This window comes from Mirounga leonina, unplaced genomic scaffold (assembly GCF_011800145.1).
Source record: "Mirounga leonina isolate KUSES-001 unplaced genomic scaffold, KU_Mleo_1.0 Mir_115, whole genome shotgun sequence".
Taxonomy (NCBI): Eukaryota; Metazoa; Chordata; class Mammalia; order Carnivora; family Phocidae; genus Mirounga; species Mirounga leonina.
The window spans coordinates 80,574,641-80,595,959 of NW_023270268.1; the positions used below are offsets into that span (position 1 = coordinate 80,574,641).

The following is a 21,319-nucleotide window of genomic DNA, read 5'->3' on the forward strand; positions in this document are numbered from 1 at the left end:
CTAGGAACAAAATAAATGAGGACAGAACACAATGTCGTTTACCAATTTTTCATCAGCCAAAATTAGGTGCCACTCTCCTCCTTCTGTCATACCGTACTTGGATTTTGTTAATTTCAACAGGATGGACATCTAGGACACTAAAAGTCAGAAGGATCAAAGGTTTCAGTTACCCTTTATTCGCTAGTAAATTAATTGCTCAAACATCACTGAGATCTTATTCTCATTGTTTCAACCTTCTGCCTGAAAGGGAAGTTTCAATTGTCAGAGTGGTCAGTGACTCAAAGCTATGTCTGCTATTTTGGGACTCATTATTGGGGCAGATGGTTAAGAGAGTGTCCACAGTCTGCAGCTGGGCATCCCTAAGAAGCTCCCGGGCTGATGGTGGTGGTACTGGGGGTAGGGGTCCGTTTTGGTGTTGGTATCAGTGTTGGTGATATTGGTATACTCTTAGTCCCTTCGTTGGGGACTTGTCATTAGGGTGTTCTTTTGTAGGGCAACAAACAAAGGCATAAGGATTTACATATGTTATTTCTTCATTCAAATTGTCTTCAGCATCTCTTGGACACAGTAGTCTGAAATTCATTAATACTGTTTTTGCAAAGGGAGGGAAGCTCATTGATGTTGGGTGGAGAGTGGGGGACGTGGGGGGAGATGGTTAGATCCCAAAGGGAGATTTTCCTCAGAATTTCCCACCATACTCACAGCTGAGGGATTTTCTTGTAGATCACCCATGAAACACTGCAAATGAAAAGAACTTTTTTATTGCCCTTGTTTTTCAGAAGTGAACACAGACTGATTCCTCGAGACTTATTCTTGGGAGATAGACAAAATAAGTGAGGTCCCATTTTTTTTAGGAGACTCTCTGAGGTCCCATTTTTATTGCTCTATTTTGGGACCTAGAATCCACCTTCTGAGCGCATGTACCAGCCTTACCTAAATTCTTTTGTATCCGCTATTTCAGAGAACTGAATGCAGATTTGTCTTATTTACTATTACTCTTTTCTGACATAATGAATTATAGACTCATTACTTCTTCCAGGAGTTCTTTGAGCAGAAATATTTGGGGTCAGAAGAACTTGGTTTGGTTTCCAATTCATTTGTTTATTTGTTGGGCTATCTTGGTCAAGTTACTTTATTTCTCTGAGCCTTCGTTTCCTCATAAATAAAATGAGAATATTGATAAAGCCTTTACCTTCAGGTGGTTAGGAGGAATAAATATGAAAGTACATTGTCATCAACAGAGTGCTCCATCAGCATCAACTGTGGCAGCCTGTCATTACCAAACTTTTCAAGACAAAATGTGTTTCTGGGATATCATCCTCATTCATAGAGGCAGTTTTCATGTGTACAGAACAAAGGAAAGCAAGTATCATCCCTGCTCTCAGTGTAATGAGTATGTATTCCATCTGCTGCTAACAGCATTTATGCAAAAATAGAATAATTCACAAGTTATACCAGAACATAAAAGGCAATACAGACACAGTTGAAAGAAATAGTTTCTAGTGAATGTATTATTAATCCAGGCATTTGTATGTGGGTGGAAGCTTGTAAAGATTGACTCATTAGAATTGTATTTTCAGAAAGTTTTGGGATGTGGGTAAAAGGACAGAAGGGGAATGACTTCTTCACTGTTTTTGTGGTTTGTAAGAGTTAATTGGTCTCTCCACTGAGAATGCCTACCCCTTTTGCCCTTATAAGAATTTTAACCTTCCTTTGAAATTTGTTTTGTATGCTAGTTACTTTAAGGTTTCTTGATACCTCTGTCTGAGTCACTCCCATTCCTTATACTTACCTCCAGTTCATAACAAGCATAACTCCTCCATTATTTATGCCTTCAAAGAATATTCTGTAGGTCTTTATAACATTTATTAAATTATATTATGTTTATATACTTTTCTGTCATCTCTACCTTCTTGATGGCTTGGAGATGATTTATTTATCCTAAAAGAGAGCTCAGCAAGTGTTTGTCGAATGAATGTTTTACTAGATACATGCTATGTCTTTTATTTAGGGAGATTCATAAATGAATGAAAATCTCTCTCTTCAAGGAAAATGGATGGGGGGGGTTGTGTGTATAAAAATCCCACTTATTTCTGAGATTTGCTTGGGTTAATGTAAACTAATTCATTGTATACTTATGTGTATATATCTGGATTAAAAAAATCACTAAAACTCTCTTTCATTTAATGGGAATGGGAAGGTTTCTAGTTTTTATTTAAATGATATTTGAAAATTTTACAAGTCTCGGTGATGCTGTCATAACAACAAGCTTAATTCTATTCACAAAATTGTGTTCTTCTTTTGTCTCTGGCATTTTTACTGTTTTTTAACTTTGTTGACCAGTGTTTCTTCATTGTTTTTCCTATTAATATCTCTTGAAGTGTTACTACATGCTACATCCAGTGTTGATTGTGTGGAAGGTGCAGAGAGTAGTCCCACAAGGTCCCTGCCCTGAAGAGTTTGCAACTGGTTGTGGAGGCAGCTGTGTATTTGAATTGAAGGATAAATATGTTACTTTCTGTTGATCCTCTTAAAAAGCAAGGAGGCAGAGTTGCATGGTTATCAGTTTTCAAAGGAGACTTAGCTACCATGCCCTAATTGTGGGGAAAATACTTGGGGTTAGAGGGAAGTCTGAATAGGAATGAGGGGAGTGATGGCATTGCCTTAATGGCAAGATCAGCCTGGAATTTGGGTGAGTGAAAGTGAACATAGGAGGGAGAAAGTTTGAGAAGGGGGAGGATAAGAGTTCAGGGTCCAGGGGTACATCTTTTTTTTTTTTTTTTTAAAGATTTCATTTATTTATTTGACAGAGAGAGAGACCGCGAGAGAGGGAACACAAGCAGGGGGAGGGTCAGAGGGAGAAGCAGGCTTCCCGCCGAGCAGGGAGCCCAATGCGGGGCTCGATCCCAGGACCCCGGGATCATGACCTGACTGAAGGCAGTCGCTTAACCACTGAGCCACCCAGGTGCCCTTCCAGGGGTACATCTTAAATTTGCCTGCAGGGAAAGGTCAGGTATGGTGAATTTATTCTGTTTACCCTCAGTAAGGTTTATACTGTTTACTTGGAAGTAGATTAGGGAAGGAGCAAAGACCTAGGCTCTGAACTTGGCCTGGCTATGACATTTTTCTATAATTGCCCGTCTGGTTACTGATTTACAAAGCTGGCTGGGTGTGTGATTGTTTTCCAGCTTGTAGTAGAGTCATGCTGTGAAGAATACAGAGGCACATCTTGAAGGGAACTAAAGTGGATGCAGAAGAAACTGTATTAAACACATAATACTTGGTATAAATGAGATTATATATTTGGAAGTTCTTAGTAAACTGAAGTGCTAAGTCAGTGTATTGACAGTACAACTCTATGTATGAGTGTGTGCACTTCCTTGTAATCATTGAAGATCTTCTAGATTCTCTTCTAACTCAAGCCCTAACCCATATATGCTCTAAGAAGATTTAGGATCAAATCACAATAATTGAATATAATTTGTTCTTGTTTAAATATTAAGAAATCATTGAGAAGAGTCATTGTTACCATAGCCAGTAATTCATAAACTCCTTGCACCTGTTATGATATGTTAATGTGTCTCCATGTTTATGATTTAGCAATATATGCTGTTGATGGAATTAAAGATGTCGATTTTTAAAAAGTTTGTATTTAATTACAGAATTTAAAATGTAATATATAAAATATTACAAAAAGCAAAAGAAATACAGAAACCCACAAACCTATTGGTCAAATTTAATAGATGTTACTATTTGCCTTAATTGCTTTAGTCTTCTCTATTTTGTTCGTAAAGCAATAGAACTTGATCTGATACAGCAGAGACACTCCTGCCCTTTGTCTCTCTCTGTAGGTGAACACAATTCTAAATTCAGTTTGTTTCAGTGTTGTATATTAAAAACATATTTTTATTACAGGTGTTTATAGCCATAAACATTGTGTTTTTAATGTTGCACTGACTAAAAGAAAAAGATATTAAATATTGCAGTTCTTCACATGGTTATCCACATGGAAAACTGCAATAATTTTATAGGTTTTTAATTTTATTCAGCATGACATTAAAAATATATAAAATATATTGTTTGACATAACTTTCTGCCCTGATAACATAAATTGAAGTGGCTTTTAAGTTTTTTTGACTGTAACCTACAGGATGATTTATGTTTTATATTGTGGCCTAATACACATCATATATATGTATATATACCTGTGTGTGTGTGTACATGTGTGTGTATGTGTGTAAAACTGAAAAAGTTTCTCCATACTATCGTTTCCTCCACTGTGTATGTTATACTCTATTCTCTGGCCTATTCATTTGTAAATGCTTGTTCTAGTCTTAGTAAATTGATTTTATGACCTAATAATAGGTTGCCATCCATGAATTGGAAAATATTAATCTCAAGAATCAATCTAATCTTAATCTAAAACTAATACTGACTTTAGTATACAGACATAAACTTTCATAGTACAATAAAAGCACTTCAGATAATAAGGCAGCATATTAAAATAGCATTCTTTTGCACAAGATTTGATTACATCCATTTTGGTTAATTGATTCTGAATATTTGTTTTCTGGGAACTAAATCCTACATGTCTTAGCCATTTAATCAATTACTATTAATTAGCTAAGCATTTGGTCAGTATTGGATGTCTCCTCTGGTCTTTCCCAGCCTCCTGGTCTGCCTGAAGTCCGGGAGAGCTTTCACGGTGTCAGGAAAGGAAAGAGCTCTTTCGGGCTCAGGCACTGACTTCTCGCCTTTTCACTAACAAACTGCATACAACCTTAGTAAGTCCTTGGTTCCTTCGGGCCCTCATTTTCCTCACCGAGTAATCGAAAGGGTTAACTAGCTCATTTTTGAAAGCACTTTCATTCTCTGAAATACAGACTAGGATCTGGGACACAGTTGTTAGAATTTGCTGAGAATATATCTGATGTTAAAGAATAGGACTTTCTACTGGAATTACTAGTTTCACAGTTGCATTGGAACAAGGGGTAAACAGGTCATATATAGTTTAAATGGTTCTTGGGCAGAAATGATTCGTAAAACCATTTTGGAGTAACCTTAATGTCCAAGATCTACCTACTTTTTTATTGCATTATTTCTCAGGTACAGGGCTACATGAATGTATAATGTCAGCATATGTAAGTGCTAAGAATGGCAAAGATGTGCTTCTTTATTCCATTTTAGTTAAATGTCCTCATAGGCAAATCCAGAGCTGCAGAAAGAAATCTATAACCTCTGGTATTCCTATGGTACAGTTTTCTGAGTCCTACCTATTGTAGTAGTTTATGGCTTTGAGGAATTTTCCTTTTTTAATGTGAGTTACATGTTTGGAATAGAGTAAGAAGGTATCACCTAAACTACATGTCCTTAAGACAAACAAATAAAAAGCAAATTTCATGATACGAGTCCTTCGTAAGTATTGTTTTATGTATATGCTTGTGTTAAGAAACAGGGGTTTTGGGGTAGAGTGGACCTTGGAGACCATCTCTTCCCATTTGCTTCTAAAAAGATAGGCCAATGAGTGCTCCTGCCTGGATCTCCAAATCGAGGCAACATTAGGGGCAGGTTTCTGTATCCCCTAAGGTTCCTATTTTCTTTTGGTATACAGATTCATTTTAGGGAGCTCTACATTTAGAGAGACCTAGGGAGCCAGTTCTAACTCATGTCTGAGGGTGTGGACCCATTAAAGAATGTGATTATCCTTGAGGTAGAGATCTGTTCCTAGTCCCAAGGGACTAATAAAGGGGTGTTTTTCCTTAGGGACACCAGGCTAGATGTCAGTCTCTGGGAGAGGATCCCCTCAACCCTAGATGACTGAGGCAAAGGCTAGATTTCTCTTAACTCCTCTGACAATGCGAGAACTCAGTTTTCTCTCAGCTGCAGTATGCAGAACGTTCTTGTCTCTTGAGTTATGGCAGCAGTTCTTGCCCTCTCTTAATAGGTGTGGATTAGAATTTCTGTACCTCTGGGTTCTGATTCTATGGTTAATATAGTTAGGCCAGGGACCAGAGCTAACCGTTATTTTGTGACACCCTGTGCTTGGCACTGAGCAGGTACTATGTGGATTTTTGTGAATGAAGACTTAATACTAACTAGTCACTGTTTTGCATTGCATGTTATAAAGTTGATCATCCTAAAATACTTGAATTTATTTTTGAAGTAAACACAATTCTTTTTTTAACATATATTAAAATATCACCAATGAGTCTTCTTGTTTGCTTTTCTTCCTTCATCCTCTGCAGTGTGCCGAGATTTTGCTGTCTTAGAGGACCACACCCTGGCCCACAGCCTACAGGAACAAGAGAGTGAGTAATGGCCCTCATTATGTTCCTTCTGTTTTCTTTTTTAGTGGTAGCTTGAGGCAGGTTTCTTAGGGTGAGGCAGGAGAGAACAGCGTCACCAGGCCACACTGTCCCATCTATCCTGAGGGATTTATCTAGGCAAATGTCACCTGCGTGGAGAACGAAATTCTGGGTATTTTGAAGTATGGCATCTGCCAGGGAGGAGGAGACTGTTGGGTAGATGGGAGGAAAAGAGGGACTTGAACCTTTTCTCTTGCCCTAGTGTTACAGGAGGGAGACACTATCTGGCATCTGTTCCTTCCCCTAGAAGAGGGGCCTGAACCAGATCTTTCCAGGCATTGGCAGTATCTAGATTGAGGATTTTTCTTAATATTTATGTATGTAATTATGGAAGCTAAATCTAAGCTATATATGTTATATAAAATACATATTTGTGAATATGTAATTTGAGAATCATTCATGTGTCAATATAAAAATTAAGTCTTGAAAAATGTAGTTTATAAAGAGAGTGTCAACTGTGGAGCAGGAGGAGCCTTGGCCTTGGCCTTGGAGTATTTGTGTGGAAGACCTGGTACTATCACTGTTTGCCGTGTGACCAAGGGCAAATTACTTAACCTTTCTGATCCTCACTTTTATTAATGGAAAGATAAGAAGAGTAATTCCTCTGCTGCCTGTTAATATAGCATTATTGAGAGCATACAGTGAAGTTGTGGATGTGAAGCTCTTTTTAATGGAAAAGCTCTTCTTCAGTTATTGTGAGGCATAGGATTAATAAACCCAAAAAACACAGCATTGTCATTCCTCTCTTCAATCTTTCTTTCCAGTCGAGCATCATTTGGCATCGAACATTCAGCGGAACCGTTTGGTCCAACATGATCTCCAGGTGGCTAAGCAGCTTCAGGAAGAAGATCTGAAAGCTCAGGCTCAGCTCCAGAAGCGCTACAAAGACCTGTGAGGATTTGGGGTGTGGGAGGGAGTCATGCTGGGACTGGTTTTCTCTGTGGAGTCAGCAACCAGGGCAGGGAAGAAGACTCTGTGTCTGTCCCTCTCATGCCTTTCACTATTAGATTATAAATCCTGTTGTGGCTATCCCATAGTTTTCTTTGATTTGAAAATTTTTGTTCACTGATGGAATACTTTCTAAGTTTTGGGACATGTGGATTCTAGTATGAACTCTTAACACTTTTAACTGTATGACTTTGAGGCATTTGGTCCACCTCTCTGAGTCTATATTCCTTCCCTATAGCATTTGGAAAATAATCTCTGTCCTTTTTGCCTCATAGGTTGTTTGGGGGAGTCCAGTGAAATACTGGCTATCAAAGAACGTTATGAGTTGTATTGGATTCCTTTCCTCTTTCCTGGTGGTGTTTGCTGCTCTTATTTTCCTTGAACCTCTTGCTTTTCAGGGAGAGGCAGAATCTTCTGGAAAGCTCTGAATTACACCCTCAGTTCTTTTTATAACTTCTGCAACTAACAAAAGTTCTTTCTCAGTCTTCTCTTAATAGGTTAGAAAAATGGAAAGATCACATCTAAAGTCTCTTCCAGCACAATGACTTTTTTTTTTTTTTAATGTGCTTTGAAAGCTCACAAATTGCATTACTTGAGAGTGGCCCCTATCCCTAAATCTCAGATGGTGGATTTTATCACAAGGTATTGTTTGGAGGAGGAAAGGGTAAAGGAAGAAGTGAAGGGACTCTTAATTTACTGTAGTTCATGTTCAAAGAAACAGGAAAACCTATCATTTTTGCTGTTTTGAGGAACGGTTTGTCTTTGTTTTATTACTCATAGAGAGAATTTTAGTCATCATTTTGTTCAGCTTCCTTATTTTGGAAATAAACACTCTCACTGACTCTTGCTCTGCCTGTTACCATGAAAGGCACTGGAGACCTCAGATAGGAATAAAATGTAGCCACTGCCTTTAAGGGCCTCAGAATAAAACTCTGAGCATTGTAAATCTACAGATACCTGCACAAGCCACAGGGAAGAATTGGAGAATATGTTTCATGCCCATGAAGAGGGGAGAGACTGGAAAAACCATCCCAATGCAGACAGTACAATTAATCTGAACCTTGATGGTTAATTAGAAGTATGTAGTCGTAGCTGGGGAAAAAGATTCTAGTCAGAGGAAGTAAAAGGGAAGATAGGAGGTAAAAGAACCTGGAATCTCATGGTAGCTACACGAAGTTTAGTCTTGCTGGACTGCAGGGTGTGAATAAGGGCATGGTAGGGGATGAGGCCAGAAAAGTAGACAAAAGCTGGGCCAAAAAGTTACATAAGTTATATTTTTAGGAATTTAGATTTTGTAGATTTTATATTATAAACAGCAGAGAACCTGTTAGGGTTTTCATTTTGGGGCCTTCTCTGGGGGCTGGATCATTGAAGGATTGTGGGGGCAGCTGTTAAGCAGTGGTCAGATGAAAAGATGGCAAGGCTTGATTTGAGGGTAATGGCAATAGAATTAGAAGAGAGATTTGACGCGCCTTTGTGTGGCTCAGTCGGTTAAGCGACTGACTCTTGATTTCAGCTCAGGCCCGGATCCCAGGGTCATGAGATCGAACCCCACGTTGGGGTCCATGCGTAGGGCAGAGTCTGTTTGGGACTCTCTCTCCCTCTGCCCTTCCCCCCTGCTCTCTCGCTCTCTCTCTAAAATAAATAAATAAATCTTTAAAAAAAGAAAAAAAGAAAGAGACTCGAGATGTGTGGAGCTTCAGGGTCATAACCAGAGGGAAAGTCAGAGCCAGAGCTAGAATAATATTCTAGAGTTCTCAGTTATTGCCCTTTACAGGATTCACAATGCTTTACTCTGAAGGGCAGTTCTGAGGCTGGCGCAGAGGTTTAAGATCCTAAATTAGGGTAATGATCGTATAAAGAGATTATTCAGAGATTATCGAGATAAAACACTAAATATAAATGAGGATTCCGACAGTGATGGATTATAGGTCTTAAATTAGAGGAGAGCCAGGTATTACATTTCTCCTTGGGACTTCAGGGTTTTAGAGGTATTTAGAGCTGAAATAAGTAAGTTAGAAAGGAAGTTTTTCTGATTTTCACACCCTGGTAATTTTGACGTTTGCACATCAGTGGATGAATGAAATGCTGTAAATATTAATGACCTGGAACGTCTCACTCCGTCTGCATCCTGGGGCCCCTGTCCAATGTCAGGTTTGCCAGTTGTTGACTACTCCTTTCTCACTTGATTTTTCTTCCTCAGAATTCTGTATAATTGGCTGAGTGTACTGGACCTGGTCCTTCATGGAAGTATGATTTGAAGTTATTAAGCTCAGCTTAAATCTCACTTCTTTAGTTTTTTTTTATTATTTTTAAAAAATTATTTAAATTCAATTTAGTTAACATATAGTGTATTATTAATTTCAGGGGTAGAATTTAGTGATTCATCAATTGCATATAACACCCAGGGCTCATTACATCAAGTGCCCTCCTTAATGTCCATCCCCAAGTTACCCCATCCCCACACCCCCCTCCCCTCCAGCAACCCTCAGTTTGTTTCCTAGAGTTAAGAGTCCCCTATGGTTTGCCTCCCTTCCTTCCTTCCTTCCTTCCTCCCTCCCTCCCTCCCTCCCTCCCTTCCTTCCTTCCTTTCTTTCTTTTCTTTCTTTCTTTTTTCTTTTTTTATAAACATATAATGTATTATTTGTTTCAGGGGTACAGGTCTGTGATTCATTAGTCTGACACAATTCACAGTGCTCACCATAGCACATACCCTCCCCAATGTCTATCACCCAGCCACCCCATCCCTCCCACCCCCCACCACTCCAGCAACACTCAGTCTGTTTCTTGAGATTCAGAGTCTCTTATGGTTTGTCTCCCTCTCTGGTTTCGTCTTGTTTCATTTTTCCCTCCCTTCCCCTATGATTCTCTGTCTTGTTTCTCAAATTCCTCATATCAGTGAGATCATATGATACTTGTCTTTCTCTGATTGACTTATTTCGCTTAGCATAATACCCTCTAGTTCCATCCACGTCGTTGCAAATGGCAAGATATAATTCCTTTTGATGGCTGCATAATATTCCATTGTATATATATATACCACATCTTCTTTATCCATTCATCTGTCCATGGACATCTGGGCTCTTTCCATATTTTGACTGTTGTTTATACTAGGAAGTACATCTATGTCACTTTTGACCTTTAACATTTGATTTGGACTTGTCTTCTCTGCTGAGCTTCTGCTTTCTTCCCATCTGTTATCATCTGCATATAATTAATAGTTGCTAACTCCTGTACAGATTTTACATGAGTTTGGGAGATCCGAGTAGAGAAGTCTTTGAAAACTAAGACCATGATTTTGTATATGATTCTTAATTGTTAGAAGTGAGTAAATGAAAAGACGATGTATAAATAAAAATTGTTCTGAGTAGATTTTCAGTTCTTTGGTTTGAGTGGTTAAGAATCCGAAAATATTAGACCTATAAGATGAAGTCGTTAAGTCCACATACTTTTATAGCTGGTAAATTGCCCACGAGAGGGCACAGCTTTCTGGCTGTCAGTGACAGGACCAGAAATCAAGTCTGCAGCCACCTTCTGCAGTGGTTTTCCTGTTGATTCTGAGGATCTTGCCACCCCTTACTTGTGCTGTCTTACTTTCTCTTCCTTCCTTTCTGTCTTGTGTGTGCATAACACATGTGTACACACCTGCGTGTACACACACATCTTCCACCTACACCTCTTTCCAAGCATGTTGAAAGTGACCCATTTCCATATAGAATAATGAGAATAATTTTTATCCTTTCAGTTTTGTCAGAATAGAGTATATGGGTTTTAATTCCTTAATTGCAGTTAGGATTATTGCCCCTACAGCACTTTTGAATTACAAAATGTTGTTTGTTAAACATGGAGTATACCACCAAGACTGAGATTCACTGAGTATTTTTTTTTTTTTTTTAAGTAGACTCCACACCCAGCATGGAGCCCAACGCGGGGCTTGAACTCAGGACCCTGAGATCAAGACCTGAGTTGAGATCAAGAGTCGGACACTTAACTGACTGAGCCACCGAGGCACCCCTACTGAATATTTTAAGTTCACTTGGCAGGGGGACAGTGAGAAGATATATTTGTTTAGGAAACAGACCGCATCCATAAGTCACAAATGTAATTTTATTCCATCATCTTTTTAAATAGTAAACTCTATGCATGTTTCTGCTCTTCATTCTTAGCTAACAATTTTATGTAAAGGTTGGTCTCCAGAGCTATTGCATTCGGGAGTTTTGGGCTGTCCGTCGACTTTTCTTGAAACCTGAAGCCAAAAGACATGTGCACTTGTAGCCACCTCTGAGAGATCCAAATCCTATTTTGTGTTTGAATTGCTGTTTTAAGGATCTGTTTCTTCCACCAAAAACATTCTCTTGTTTCTTCCACCAAAAAGTATTGTGAGCCTCTGAGTGCAGAATGAAGATTTCCTTATGTTTGTATCCTCAGTGTTGAGCATAGTGGCTGGACCACAGCAGCTGTTATTTAAATCTTTGTTGAATGCATAAATGCCCAAACAAAACAAACTGTGCTGGCCACAGTATTACATTTGATTTTCTTAGGGGCCTGAGTATTAAGAAAACTGGCATCATCCAGAGAGGTATCTGTTGGGAACTGAAGCTGGGGAGGAATTTAAGTATTAGTGAAACTGAAAAATACATCTAATTTAAAAATTTATAGAAATCATTTTAAAGTCATACCAGCACCTCTAAGTGACCACAGTGACATTTAGTGAACTCTCTCCCAATTTTTTTCTGTGTACTCCATATCTATATTTCGATATTTGTGGACATTAATCTCATAGTTGATGTCTCCTTTGCATATTCTTGAGAAAACATGCCTCTCTGTAGAGTGGCCCCAGTATGATGAGGTGATTCAGTAGGGTAGAAAAAGCATGGGACTTTCCATTGTAGTGTCTGGGGATTGGATTCTGGTTCTACCACTTATTTTCTCTGTGATCTTAGAGAAATGGTTTCACTACTCTGGGCCCCAGATTTTTTATCTGTAAGATGTGATAATATCAACCTCTTTGCATTACTCTTGTGAGGATTAAGTGAGATAAAAAATGTGCTATGGGCTCATAGTGAGTATCCAGTAAATTGTGTTATATTTATAGAAAAATCATTCCTTATTTATACTATTTTCACTTTTGTTTTTTAGTGAACAACAAGACTGTGAAATTGCTCAGGAAATCCAGGAGAAGCTGGCTATTGAGGCAGAGAGACGACGCATTCAGGAGAAGAAGGATGAGGTACAACCTAAATAACGCCCCTCCTCCCCAGCACAGAGGAAGGGCTGCTTTCAGTATTCACGGGCTCAGGGTAGGGTTCCCAGAAGGGCAGCTCTTGTCTTTGGGGGTGCATAGTCCAAGTATTGCCTTCCATGGACCACCTTTTATTGCCCCTTGATAACCTAAGTGAAATCTTAAAAAATGACGGTAATTCAACATAAGGTGTGAATTAGTTTCCTAGGACTGCTTTAACAAATCACCAGAAACTTGATGGCTTAAGACAGCAGGAATATATTCTCTCACGGTTCTGGAGGCCAGAAATCCAAAATCAGGGTTTTGGTGGGACCCTGCTACCTTCTGGGAAAGATGCTTCTTTGCCTCTCCCTACCTTCTGGTGGCTCCTGATAGTCATTGGCATTCCTTGGCGTGTCACTGCATCCCTTCCGTTTCTGCCTCTCTTGTCACATGGCCTTCTTCTTGTATCTTTGCGTCCTCTTCTTGTAAGGGAACCAGTCATTGGATTGAGGACCGGCCCTAGTCTAGTATGACTTTCTCTTAACTTATTACATCTGTGAAGACCCTATTTCTGAATAAGGTCCTATTCTGAGGTACTTGGTAAAAATGAATTCTTAGGGGACACTCTTCAACCCAATACAGGCTGTATGTCTGTGGGTTATTCCTACAGTCTTAAGAGAGAGCAGACGGGAGTGTAGGCTGAACAAGAGTCAGGGGGTGTCATTGTGAGAAGCCAGGAGCCACCGTTGCTCTTACTCTTCGTTGTTCGTGGCTTCACTCTCCTGTGGGTGCTGCCTCAAAGAACTAACTCATTTGTTTGATTCTGTAGGTATTTTTAAATTGTATTGTTTTTAAAGCTGAAAATGACTAAAAGTAGCAATAGCGTTTTGTTGGTAAGAGGACTTGAATTTGCAGTTAAATATTACTTGCCTTTGTGTTGGACTTTTAGCATTTTTTACAAACAGTTCTTGTTCAGTTTGTATTGATTCTGTGTCTGCCTTGCTGTTCTTGGCCACAGATTAAGGTTATATTTAGGAAGAAAATGATTTATAATTTTAATAATAGAATGACCATATGATTTATTGTATGTGTACTCAAATACTTTTCTGGGTTAAAGGGGGTGCTATTAATAATTACATAAACTGGGCCTGTCCTGGGTACCAGCACACATGGTCACCCTATTAAATAGGTGGGATGAGGGCCATCAGTAAACTAGCCTGGATATATTGCTGCTCCCACAGAGCCATCCTTGTTCCTGTAAGACTCCTTGTTCTATGCCAGGTGAGCATGAGACACCTGGTATGTGTGTATTTAGCTGTGTCTTTAAGAAACAAACCATGATTTTGTGATAATCAGAACTGCAAGTAAGAATTAGGGGTTGCTTTTTAGCCTTCCTGTTATCAACACAGGAACTCTTTCTTACTACAGGATGTGTTGCCTCTCTGTAGTCAATACTTTGCTTTGGGGATGGAACTGGGAACTGAAAGAAGTGATTATATTTTCTAAACAGGAAAGCTTCTATCTTAAAAATAACAGAGTAATGAAGTTGGCTTCTTATAAATGCTACTGGTGTCCTGTGATTTTTTTTTTCCCCCCATTCAGGAAAAATAGGAAAGAAAGAGAAACCAAACACTTTATTTAGGCATGTAGAATCTAAACAGCAATCACAAGAAATAGTCTCATGGTAATACTAGGTAAAGTAAGCAGTTTAGTGATTAACTCTTTTTCAAATGAACTAATTAAGACTTGAAGAATCAGTGACTAGTCCCCAGCTATAATAAGATGCCAGAGAAATGTCTGTATAGTTCAGGTCCCCTGACTGACTGCTTCTGAGACAGATGTCCTATGACACAACAGAAAACATGTAAACTTTGGAGTTAGAACGCTCTGGATTTGAATCTTAGCTCTTTAACTTTTAGCTGTGACTTTCAGAATCTCACTTAACCATGTAGAACCTCAGGTTCCAAATTGGAAAAGCCATGATAATTGTACATATCCTGGAGGGCTGTTGTGAGGTTTAAGTGAGATCATGTATGTAAGGCCTCTGGGACATACTAAGTTAATAATTTCTCTTTCTTTTTTACTTTCTTGCCAGTCGTTTCCACACCACTAGGCCCTTTATAACAGCGCTGATTTCTCTTATAGAAAGAGATGTGTGCTAAATTAGAAAGGGGGAAATAAACAGGCTTAAGTGTATTCCAGTCTGGTGTGATCTGAGCAATCCTCAAGCATTTCCTTGCCTTTGCTAGCCTCCCAGCTCGCTTGCCTTCCAGTACTGTTTGACCTGCTCTGATGGCCCCATTCCCCAGTGCAGTGGAGAGATTAAAGGAGAAATCCAGTTGGGGGAGATTTTGTGAGACTAGCCTTAAAAACTCCATTCAGACTCTTTGATTTTCCAGCTGATGCCTTAGATTAGAAGATGCCTACCATGCCGAGATATTCTCTTATCAATAGATAGGACTCTTGGGCGCCTGGGTGGCTCAGTTGGTTAAGCGACTGCCTTCGGCTCAGGTCATGATCCTGGAGTCCCAGGATCGAGTCCTGCATCGGGCTCCCTGCTCGGCAGGGAGTCTGCTTCTCCCTCTGACCCTCCCCCCTCTCATGCTCTCTCTCTCTCTCATTCTCTCTCTTAAATAAATAAATAAAATCTTAAAAAAAAAATAGATAGGACTCTTAGTTGACTGGTATGTTACTAATATTAAGTGAACAAAATTTGAGTAATAAAGCTTGTCATTGAAGGATGTATGATAATGCCTATTTGTTTATTTTAGTCCCTGTGCCTCACAGAGGAGACTGAGACTGAGATGAGATAATAGTGGAAGTTTTTCTGGCCAGCTCTTAAAAAAACATTGCCTGTTACTCATGAACTGTCCTAATTCTTTTTTAAAAATGTTTCTCTGGGGGCGCCTGGGTGGCTCAGTTGGTTAAGCGACTGCCTTCAGCTCAGGTCATGATCCTGGAGTCCCTGGATCGAGTCCTGCATCGGGCTCCCTGCTCGGCAGGGAGCCTGCTTCTCCCTCTGACCTTCCCCCCTCTCATGTGCTCTCTCTCTCTCATTCTCTCTGTCTCAAATAAATAAATAAAATCTTTAAAAAAAATTTTTTTTTCTCTGTCTATGCTCTTCTATTTCCTTGTAGAGTCTGCTTAGCTAGTAAGTCCTTACTGAACAGCAGGGCTATGGAAAATTCCTCTCTGATCACCCACATCTCATTTTCAGAGATTTTTGGGGTCAACTCTCTTCAGTAGTTTATAACCCCCAAACAACCAGATGTAGAATCCAAGGCCTCTTTTCCCTTGGGGCAGAGTATTTTTCCTGAACAACATTGTACATGAGAAGTTATACAACTCTGTGTGGGTGAATTACCATTTCTGGCTTTGTTATGCTGTAATTTTATTGTGCTTTTTAACAGAGCATAGATGTAAGGAAAGTAGCATTTCCATGCAGGGAGACAGATGTAGAAAAGTTTTTTTTGTTTGTTTTTTTTTTTTAAAAAAGCAAGGAAGGGAAGAAAGAAAGAAAGGTCTTCAATATTCTTATCAGATTGTAGCCTCCCCTCTCCTGCTTCTCCCCTACTTTCCCCCTTCTCTTTCTTTTTTATTTTTTTCTCCCATCCTTCCTCCCTTCCTCCCTCCCTTCCTTCCTTTCCCCCTCCCTTCCTTCCTTTCCCCCTTTCTTCCTTTTTTTTTTTAAAACTTTTTTACGTAGTGTGACTATGGTTAGTTGCATTGCTCTCTAGGCCCCTGTTGAAGCAGGGTTATAGCCTTTGGGAATACTGGACTGTATGAGTTTGTAACTAAGAAAAGTGGGCTAATCCCATTGGGATCATTCTCTTGGGTTATAGCATAAGCATTTGTCATTGTTTCGTAAAGCTAAGGAATGTGTGTTTAGTTGATTGAAGTTATTTTTAAATAAAACTCTTAAGCATATGTGTGTGTGTTTGTGTATGTGTGTGTGAATATCTATAGATACACATGTGTCTTTTGAACCTAGATCCAAATATATGTGAATGTGCAACTATTTTAGCGCAAAACTTTTTTTTTTTTTTTTTTTTTGCTTAAGTAAACAGCATGACCATGTTATGAAAGATCTGTGGCACTAGTCCAACAGTTTGAAGCCATTTATAATATGAACTGTTCAGGGATAGACTTAGTAACCAGTTTACATTAAAAATTAATCTAGTGTGAACCATGGTACTTTTTCATAACATTCTTAAAGTGATTAGAATTTCATGTTCTAAAAGAATATTTATGTAAGTTGGTAATATTTAGAGCATAGCTCAAATAACAGTACATTTTAGCTACAAAAAAAAAAAGATGCCCTATGTTTTGGCACTTTAAAAATAAGATTATACATATATGGCCAGAAAGGGGGCATGAGTAGAAGGTTTTTGGTTGAGAAAATTCTTCTCTCTTCTTATCTTGGTCATAAGGATGTTTTTACATCCATAGAATTGGTATGTTGTTTTCTGGTCTTACACCCTCTGAAGATTATACCTGTTATGAGTTCCCTACTGAATTAGATGTTAATTGCTAGTTGATAAAGAAATGTAGCAATCTAATGGAGTGGCTTTCTTTTTTTTTTTTCTTTCCAATAGTCATTTGACAATCACATTGTTAGATTTCCTTGATTGTTTTTATGCCAAAGATTTCCTCATTTTGAAACCTACTACCATTGAGGAATAGAAGTGGAAACTTTCAGGGAAAAGTAACCCTGATATAAAATCATATAAACCAAAAAATAGCCTAAGGAATCCAATATAATAGTTTAGTAATTTTTTAAAAATTTTATTTATTTATTTGAGAGAGAGAGTATGAGCAGGGGGGAGGGGCAGAAAGGAAGGAGAGAGAGAACCCCAAGCCGTCTTCCCAGTGAGTGTGGAACCTGGTGCGGGGCTCAATCCCAGGACCCTGAGATCATGACCTGAGCTGAAATCAAGAGTTGGACACTGAACCCCCTGAGCCCCAGTGGTTTCCTAATTTGTCATCTACTTGGGAAAGATGTTTTAGGCTCCTCTGGGCTCTGCTGCACCTTGTTTGTGATAATGCCTCTCTTAGAACACTCACCTTTGCATGTCTTAAATTACACTAATCATTTTGCTTCTAAAACTTAATAGGTAAGAACTTTGAGAATATTGGCCATATATCCTGTTTCTCATAGGTCTGTAGGAAAATGTTTGGCTTATTGAAGGCAATCAGTAAAACTATGTTTTTATTAAAATGACTTTTTTTCTAGCATCTAGAGATCCTTAACTGTGTTCTGTCCTATGCTCACAGTTTCACATTTTCAAGATTTGGATACAATGGTGAATTTTCATTCCAATAAGTGTATTTACCAGAAAGTCTTCTAATTATGGAGTTTTTTTGTGTTTTGTGTTTTTTGTTTTTTGTTTTTTTACACATGAGCCCACAGTAAGCCTACCTGATTAATATGATTAATTAAAAAATAATTGAAAATGACTTCAGAAGGGCTTATGAGTTCTTTTAGGTTTGTTTTCTCAAGTTCTGTTTTGTGAAACAGTAATTCCATAAGGTTTATACTTTTTATGTAAAAAGCTTCTTTCTCAAAATAAATTTGAGTATATTTAGGTTATAGGAAGATAACAGGTTTCTTTTACCAAAGTTTTAAAGTAGGCTAATGTGCTTTTTTTTTTTTTTAAAGATTTTATTTATTTATTTGAGAGAGAGAGAATGAGAGAGAGCACATGAGACGGGGGAGGGTCAGAGGGAGAAGCAGACTCCCTGCCGAGCAGGGAGCCCGATGCGGGACTCGATCCAGGGACTCCAGGATCATGACCTGAGCTGAAGGCAGTCGCTCAACCAACTGAGCCACCCAAGCGCCCGCTAATGTGCATTTTAAAGAGTTAGATGTAATACATGCTTTCCACTGAGTGCCTTGTGTTTTTTGGAGAACCTTTAGAGACTGGGGTTCTCAGGAACAGAGCTTTGGAAATGCTGTTCTAGACTAACCTTTAACAGGAAAGAAGCTGAGGAGGACCAGGGAGGTTGTTTATGTCGCGGGTGACTAAGCTGCACATAGCACCGTGACTAATTGCCATCTTCAGTTTGTTTCAGGGGAGGTTCTATCTCCTGACATCACCTCCCTGAAGGCAGTGCATAGTAATACTGGAGAGGGGGGAGGGGAACGCACTTGGGCCATGCCTCAGCTCTTAACACAGCAGTCCCTTGTCAGTGACGCCCTGATCCTTTCCCTCATAGGCCTTGGCAGCCTATCCTCTCACCCAGAAAAGAGCTGAGAGCTTAAGAGAGCAACAGGTGTGGGTGCTAAGGTGCATAACTGTTACTTTCCTTGATGAAAAGCACTTTCTTTGACTAGCTAATGCCCAGTCAAAAAGCGGCATCATCCTTGTTTCTTTCCTGGTTCTTCACACAGAGAACACGGCTTTTTATTGTGTATTCATTAGGACAAAATTCACTAGCAGAAAAGCAAGTATAAGGTCTCTAAAGCATAGTTTAATTTCATAATTTCTGCGGGCAGTTGGACCTGGTAGTTTTCCTTTATATTTTTACTCCATTACGGCAAGGGAAATTTCTTGTTTCCTATAAAGCAAACCATTTGTAGTATTAGGTTCTTAGTAAACATGACGGCAACTCAGGGAAATTTTGCATTTTCTTCCTATTCTGCAATAAGAAGTATAGGGATTTGGAAAACTCTTCTATAATAATACTAGCTTTGGGAGAACAAGTTCTCTGTCTCTTGAACTGATTGATATATTACTTTTTTTTTTAAGATTTTTATTTATTTATTTATTTGAGAGAGAGAATGAGATAGAGAGAGCATGAGAGGGGGGAAGGTCAGAAGGAGAAGCAGACTCCTGCTGAGCAGGGAGCCCGATGCGGGACTCGATCCTGGGACTCCAGGATCATGACCTGAGCCGAAGGCAGTCGCTTAACCAACTGAGCCACCCAGGCGCCCTGATTGATATATTACTTTATAAGACATCAAATATGATGGACCTGGCACAGGGGCTATACCTGGTAACAGGTTTATTAAAATGATGCATTAGGGAATCAAGACGTTTGACTTTAAGATTGATTGGTAATGTATGTGTATAAATCGATGTGTGTGTGTGTGTGTATATAATATGTAGATATAGATATGTACATATATCTATAGATATATATGTATGTGTGTGTATATACATGTCCATATATAGAGAGATGATTGAGTAGTTGATTGGTAGAAAGGTATGTATATCTTTCACAAAAATTTATGAGAAGCTTCCAGCATAGAAATCAGTTAAAGATATTATATTAATAGTATATTCGTAAGTTTAAATTTAGATATTCATTTAACATAAGGTCGGATTTGTAAGGCCATTTTGGTGAACATTAAAAGCCGAGTGTGTGGATAATCATTGCTGATTTACCTGGCTACGGCATCCATCATGTTTCTACACTGACATGAAAGTAATTGATTCATTCAGATGAATTATCTTTGAAGTTTGCCTTCCAGTCTTAGTATATTCTTCATTTGACTTATTTGGAAAATTGCAAAAGGGAGAGTAGTAATGAATTCTTGCTTCAAAATTTATATCAAATTCTAAGCACTTCATGTATTCCTTATTATAAATATAAAGTAAGCACCTCAAACTACCTATGATTGTTATTTTTCACCAGGGAGTGCTGTTGCATATTTGTTTGGTCTTTAAGAATCTGGTGACACCTAGGGACCGTCTTTCCCAAAAAGTGTACATGGAACAAAGTTTATGTGCTGCTTTGTGGGTCTTTCATAGAAATAAGCTTCAGAGTCAGAACACTGTTACTCTCTAGCTCAAACCTTTAGTAACCCTTGATCCCTTACACTGTGGACTCCAGACTTGTTGAGATTATGTAAGGAGTGCCTGTGATCCAGTCTCAGACTGTTCTTCTAGCCTCACCTTTCTCTGTAACACCCCACCTCCTGTGTTCTAATGGACTGTTGGTTGTTGCCCATTAAAACATTCATGTTTTTTCTGAGGTTGTTCTCCCTCCTTACTTTGCCTATTGGAATCCAGTTCAAAACCTAACGCAAATGCAAAGACTTGCACTAATTAACTTAAGCAGAAATAAGACTTGCCTCTTTTATACTCACATTGACATTTTTACCCTCTTATTGAGGCATTTATGATTTAATGGTATTGTAGTTATTTGCACATACCTTTGTTTTCATACAATGATGGTAATCTTTTGGGGGGCAGGATCAGAATGTTACTCATCACTCAATAACTGCTAAAAACTTGCCTGGAGATGAAGCAAGGGGGAGACAGAAATAATACTGTTTTCTCTTTTTTCAGTTAAGACAATGGTACTCTAATGCAAAGCTAAATCAAGGATCAGCTGAAGAATTCTTTTATAAAGTTTTAAAATTAAATTATACACACTATTTATAAAGTTGCATAGATTACTGCACTCTTCTCCATCCAGACTTACTGAATCATCAGCTTGGAAAAAGGGCCCACAAATAAGTATTTTAGAAATTCTGTTGTATAGCCAGCTTTAGGAATACTAGGTTTGTATGTCTCCAGATTGAATTAAATTTAAATTTCAATTAAAAAAAAAAAAGCCTTTCTTGTTCATCTGGATCATGTGCCACTCCTGTTGAGCAGTTATGTATGGCATTTGAATAGCATGAGCTTAATGCCAGAAAGTCTGGAAAGCTATGGACAGAGCCCACAAAAGCTTGGCAATGGAATATCAAACCACTGACTTGTAGGGCTACTGGATGGAATCTGTTCCATTGTAAAAGATTTGTTCATTTTCTGGTAATATTGATTAGCATTCT

At 38.7% G+C, this 21,319-nt stretch overlaps 1 protein-coding gene across 4 annotated transcripts in view; it reads left to right on the forward strand.

Annotated features, from left to right (window-relative positions):
* CCDC50 (coiled-coil domain containing 50) overlaps positions 1-21,319 on the forward strand; it is a 70,045-nt gene that overhangs the window by 22,705 nt on the left and 26,021 nt on the right. For all 4 annotated transcript variants that reach the window (XM_034999825.1, XM_034999826.1, XM_034999828.1 and 1 more), the window contains exons 2-4: positions 6,246-6,308; positions 7,130-7,256; positions 12,453-12,543. In XM_034999825.1, the coding sequence (XP_034855716.1) occupies positions 6,246-6,308; positions 7,130-7,256; positions 12,453-12,543 (281 nt within the window). The remainder of the gene's footprint in view (positions 1-6,245; positions 6,309-7,129; positions 7,257-12,452; positions 12,544-21,319) is intronic.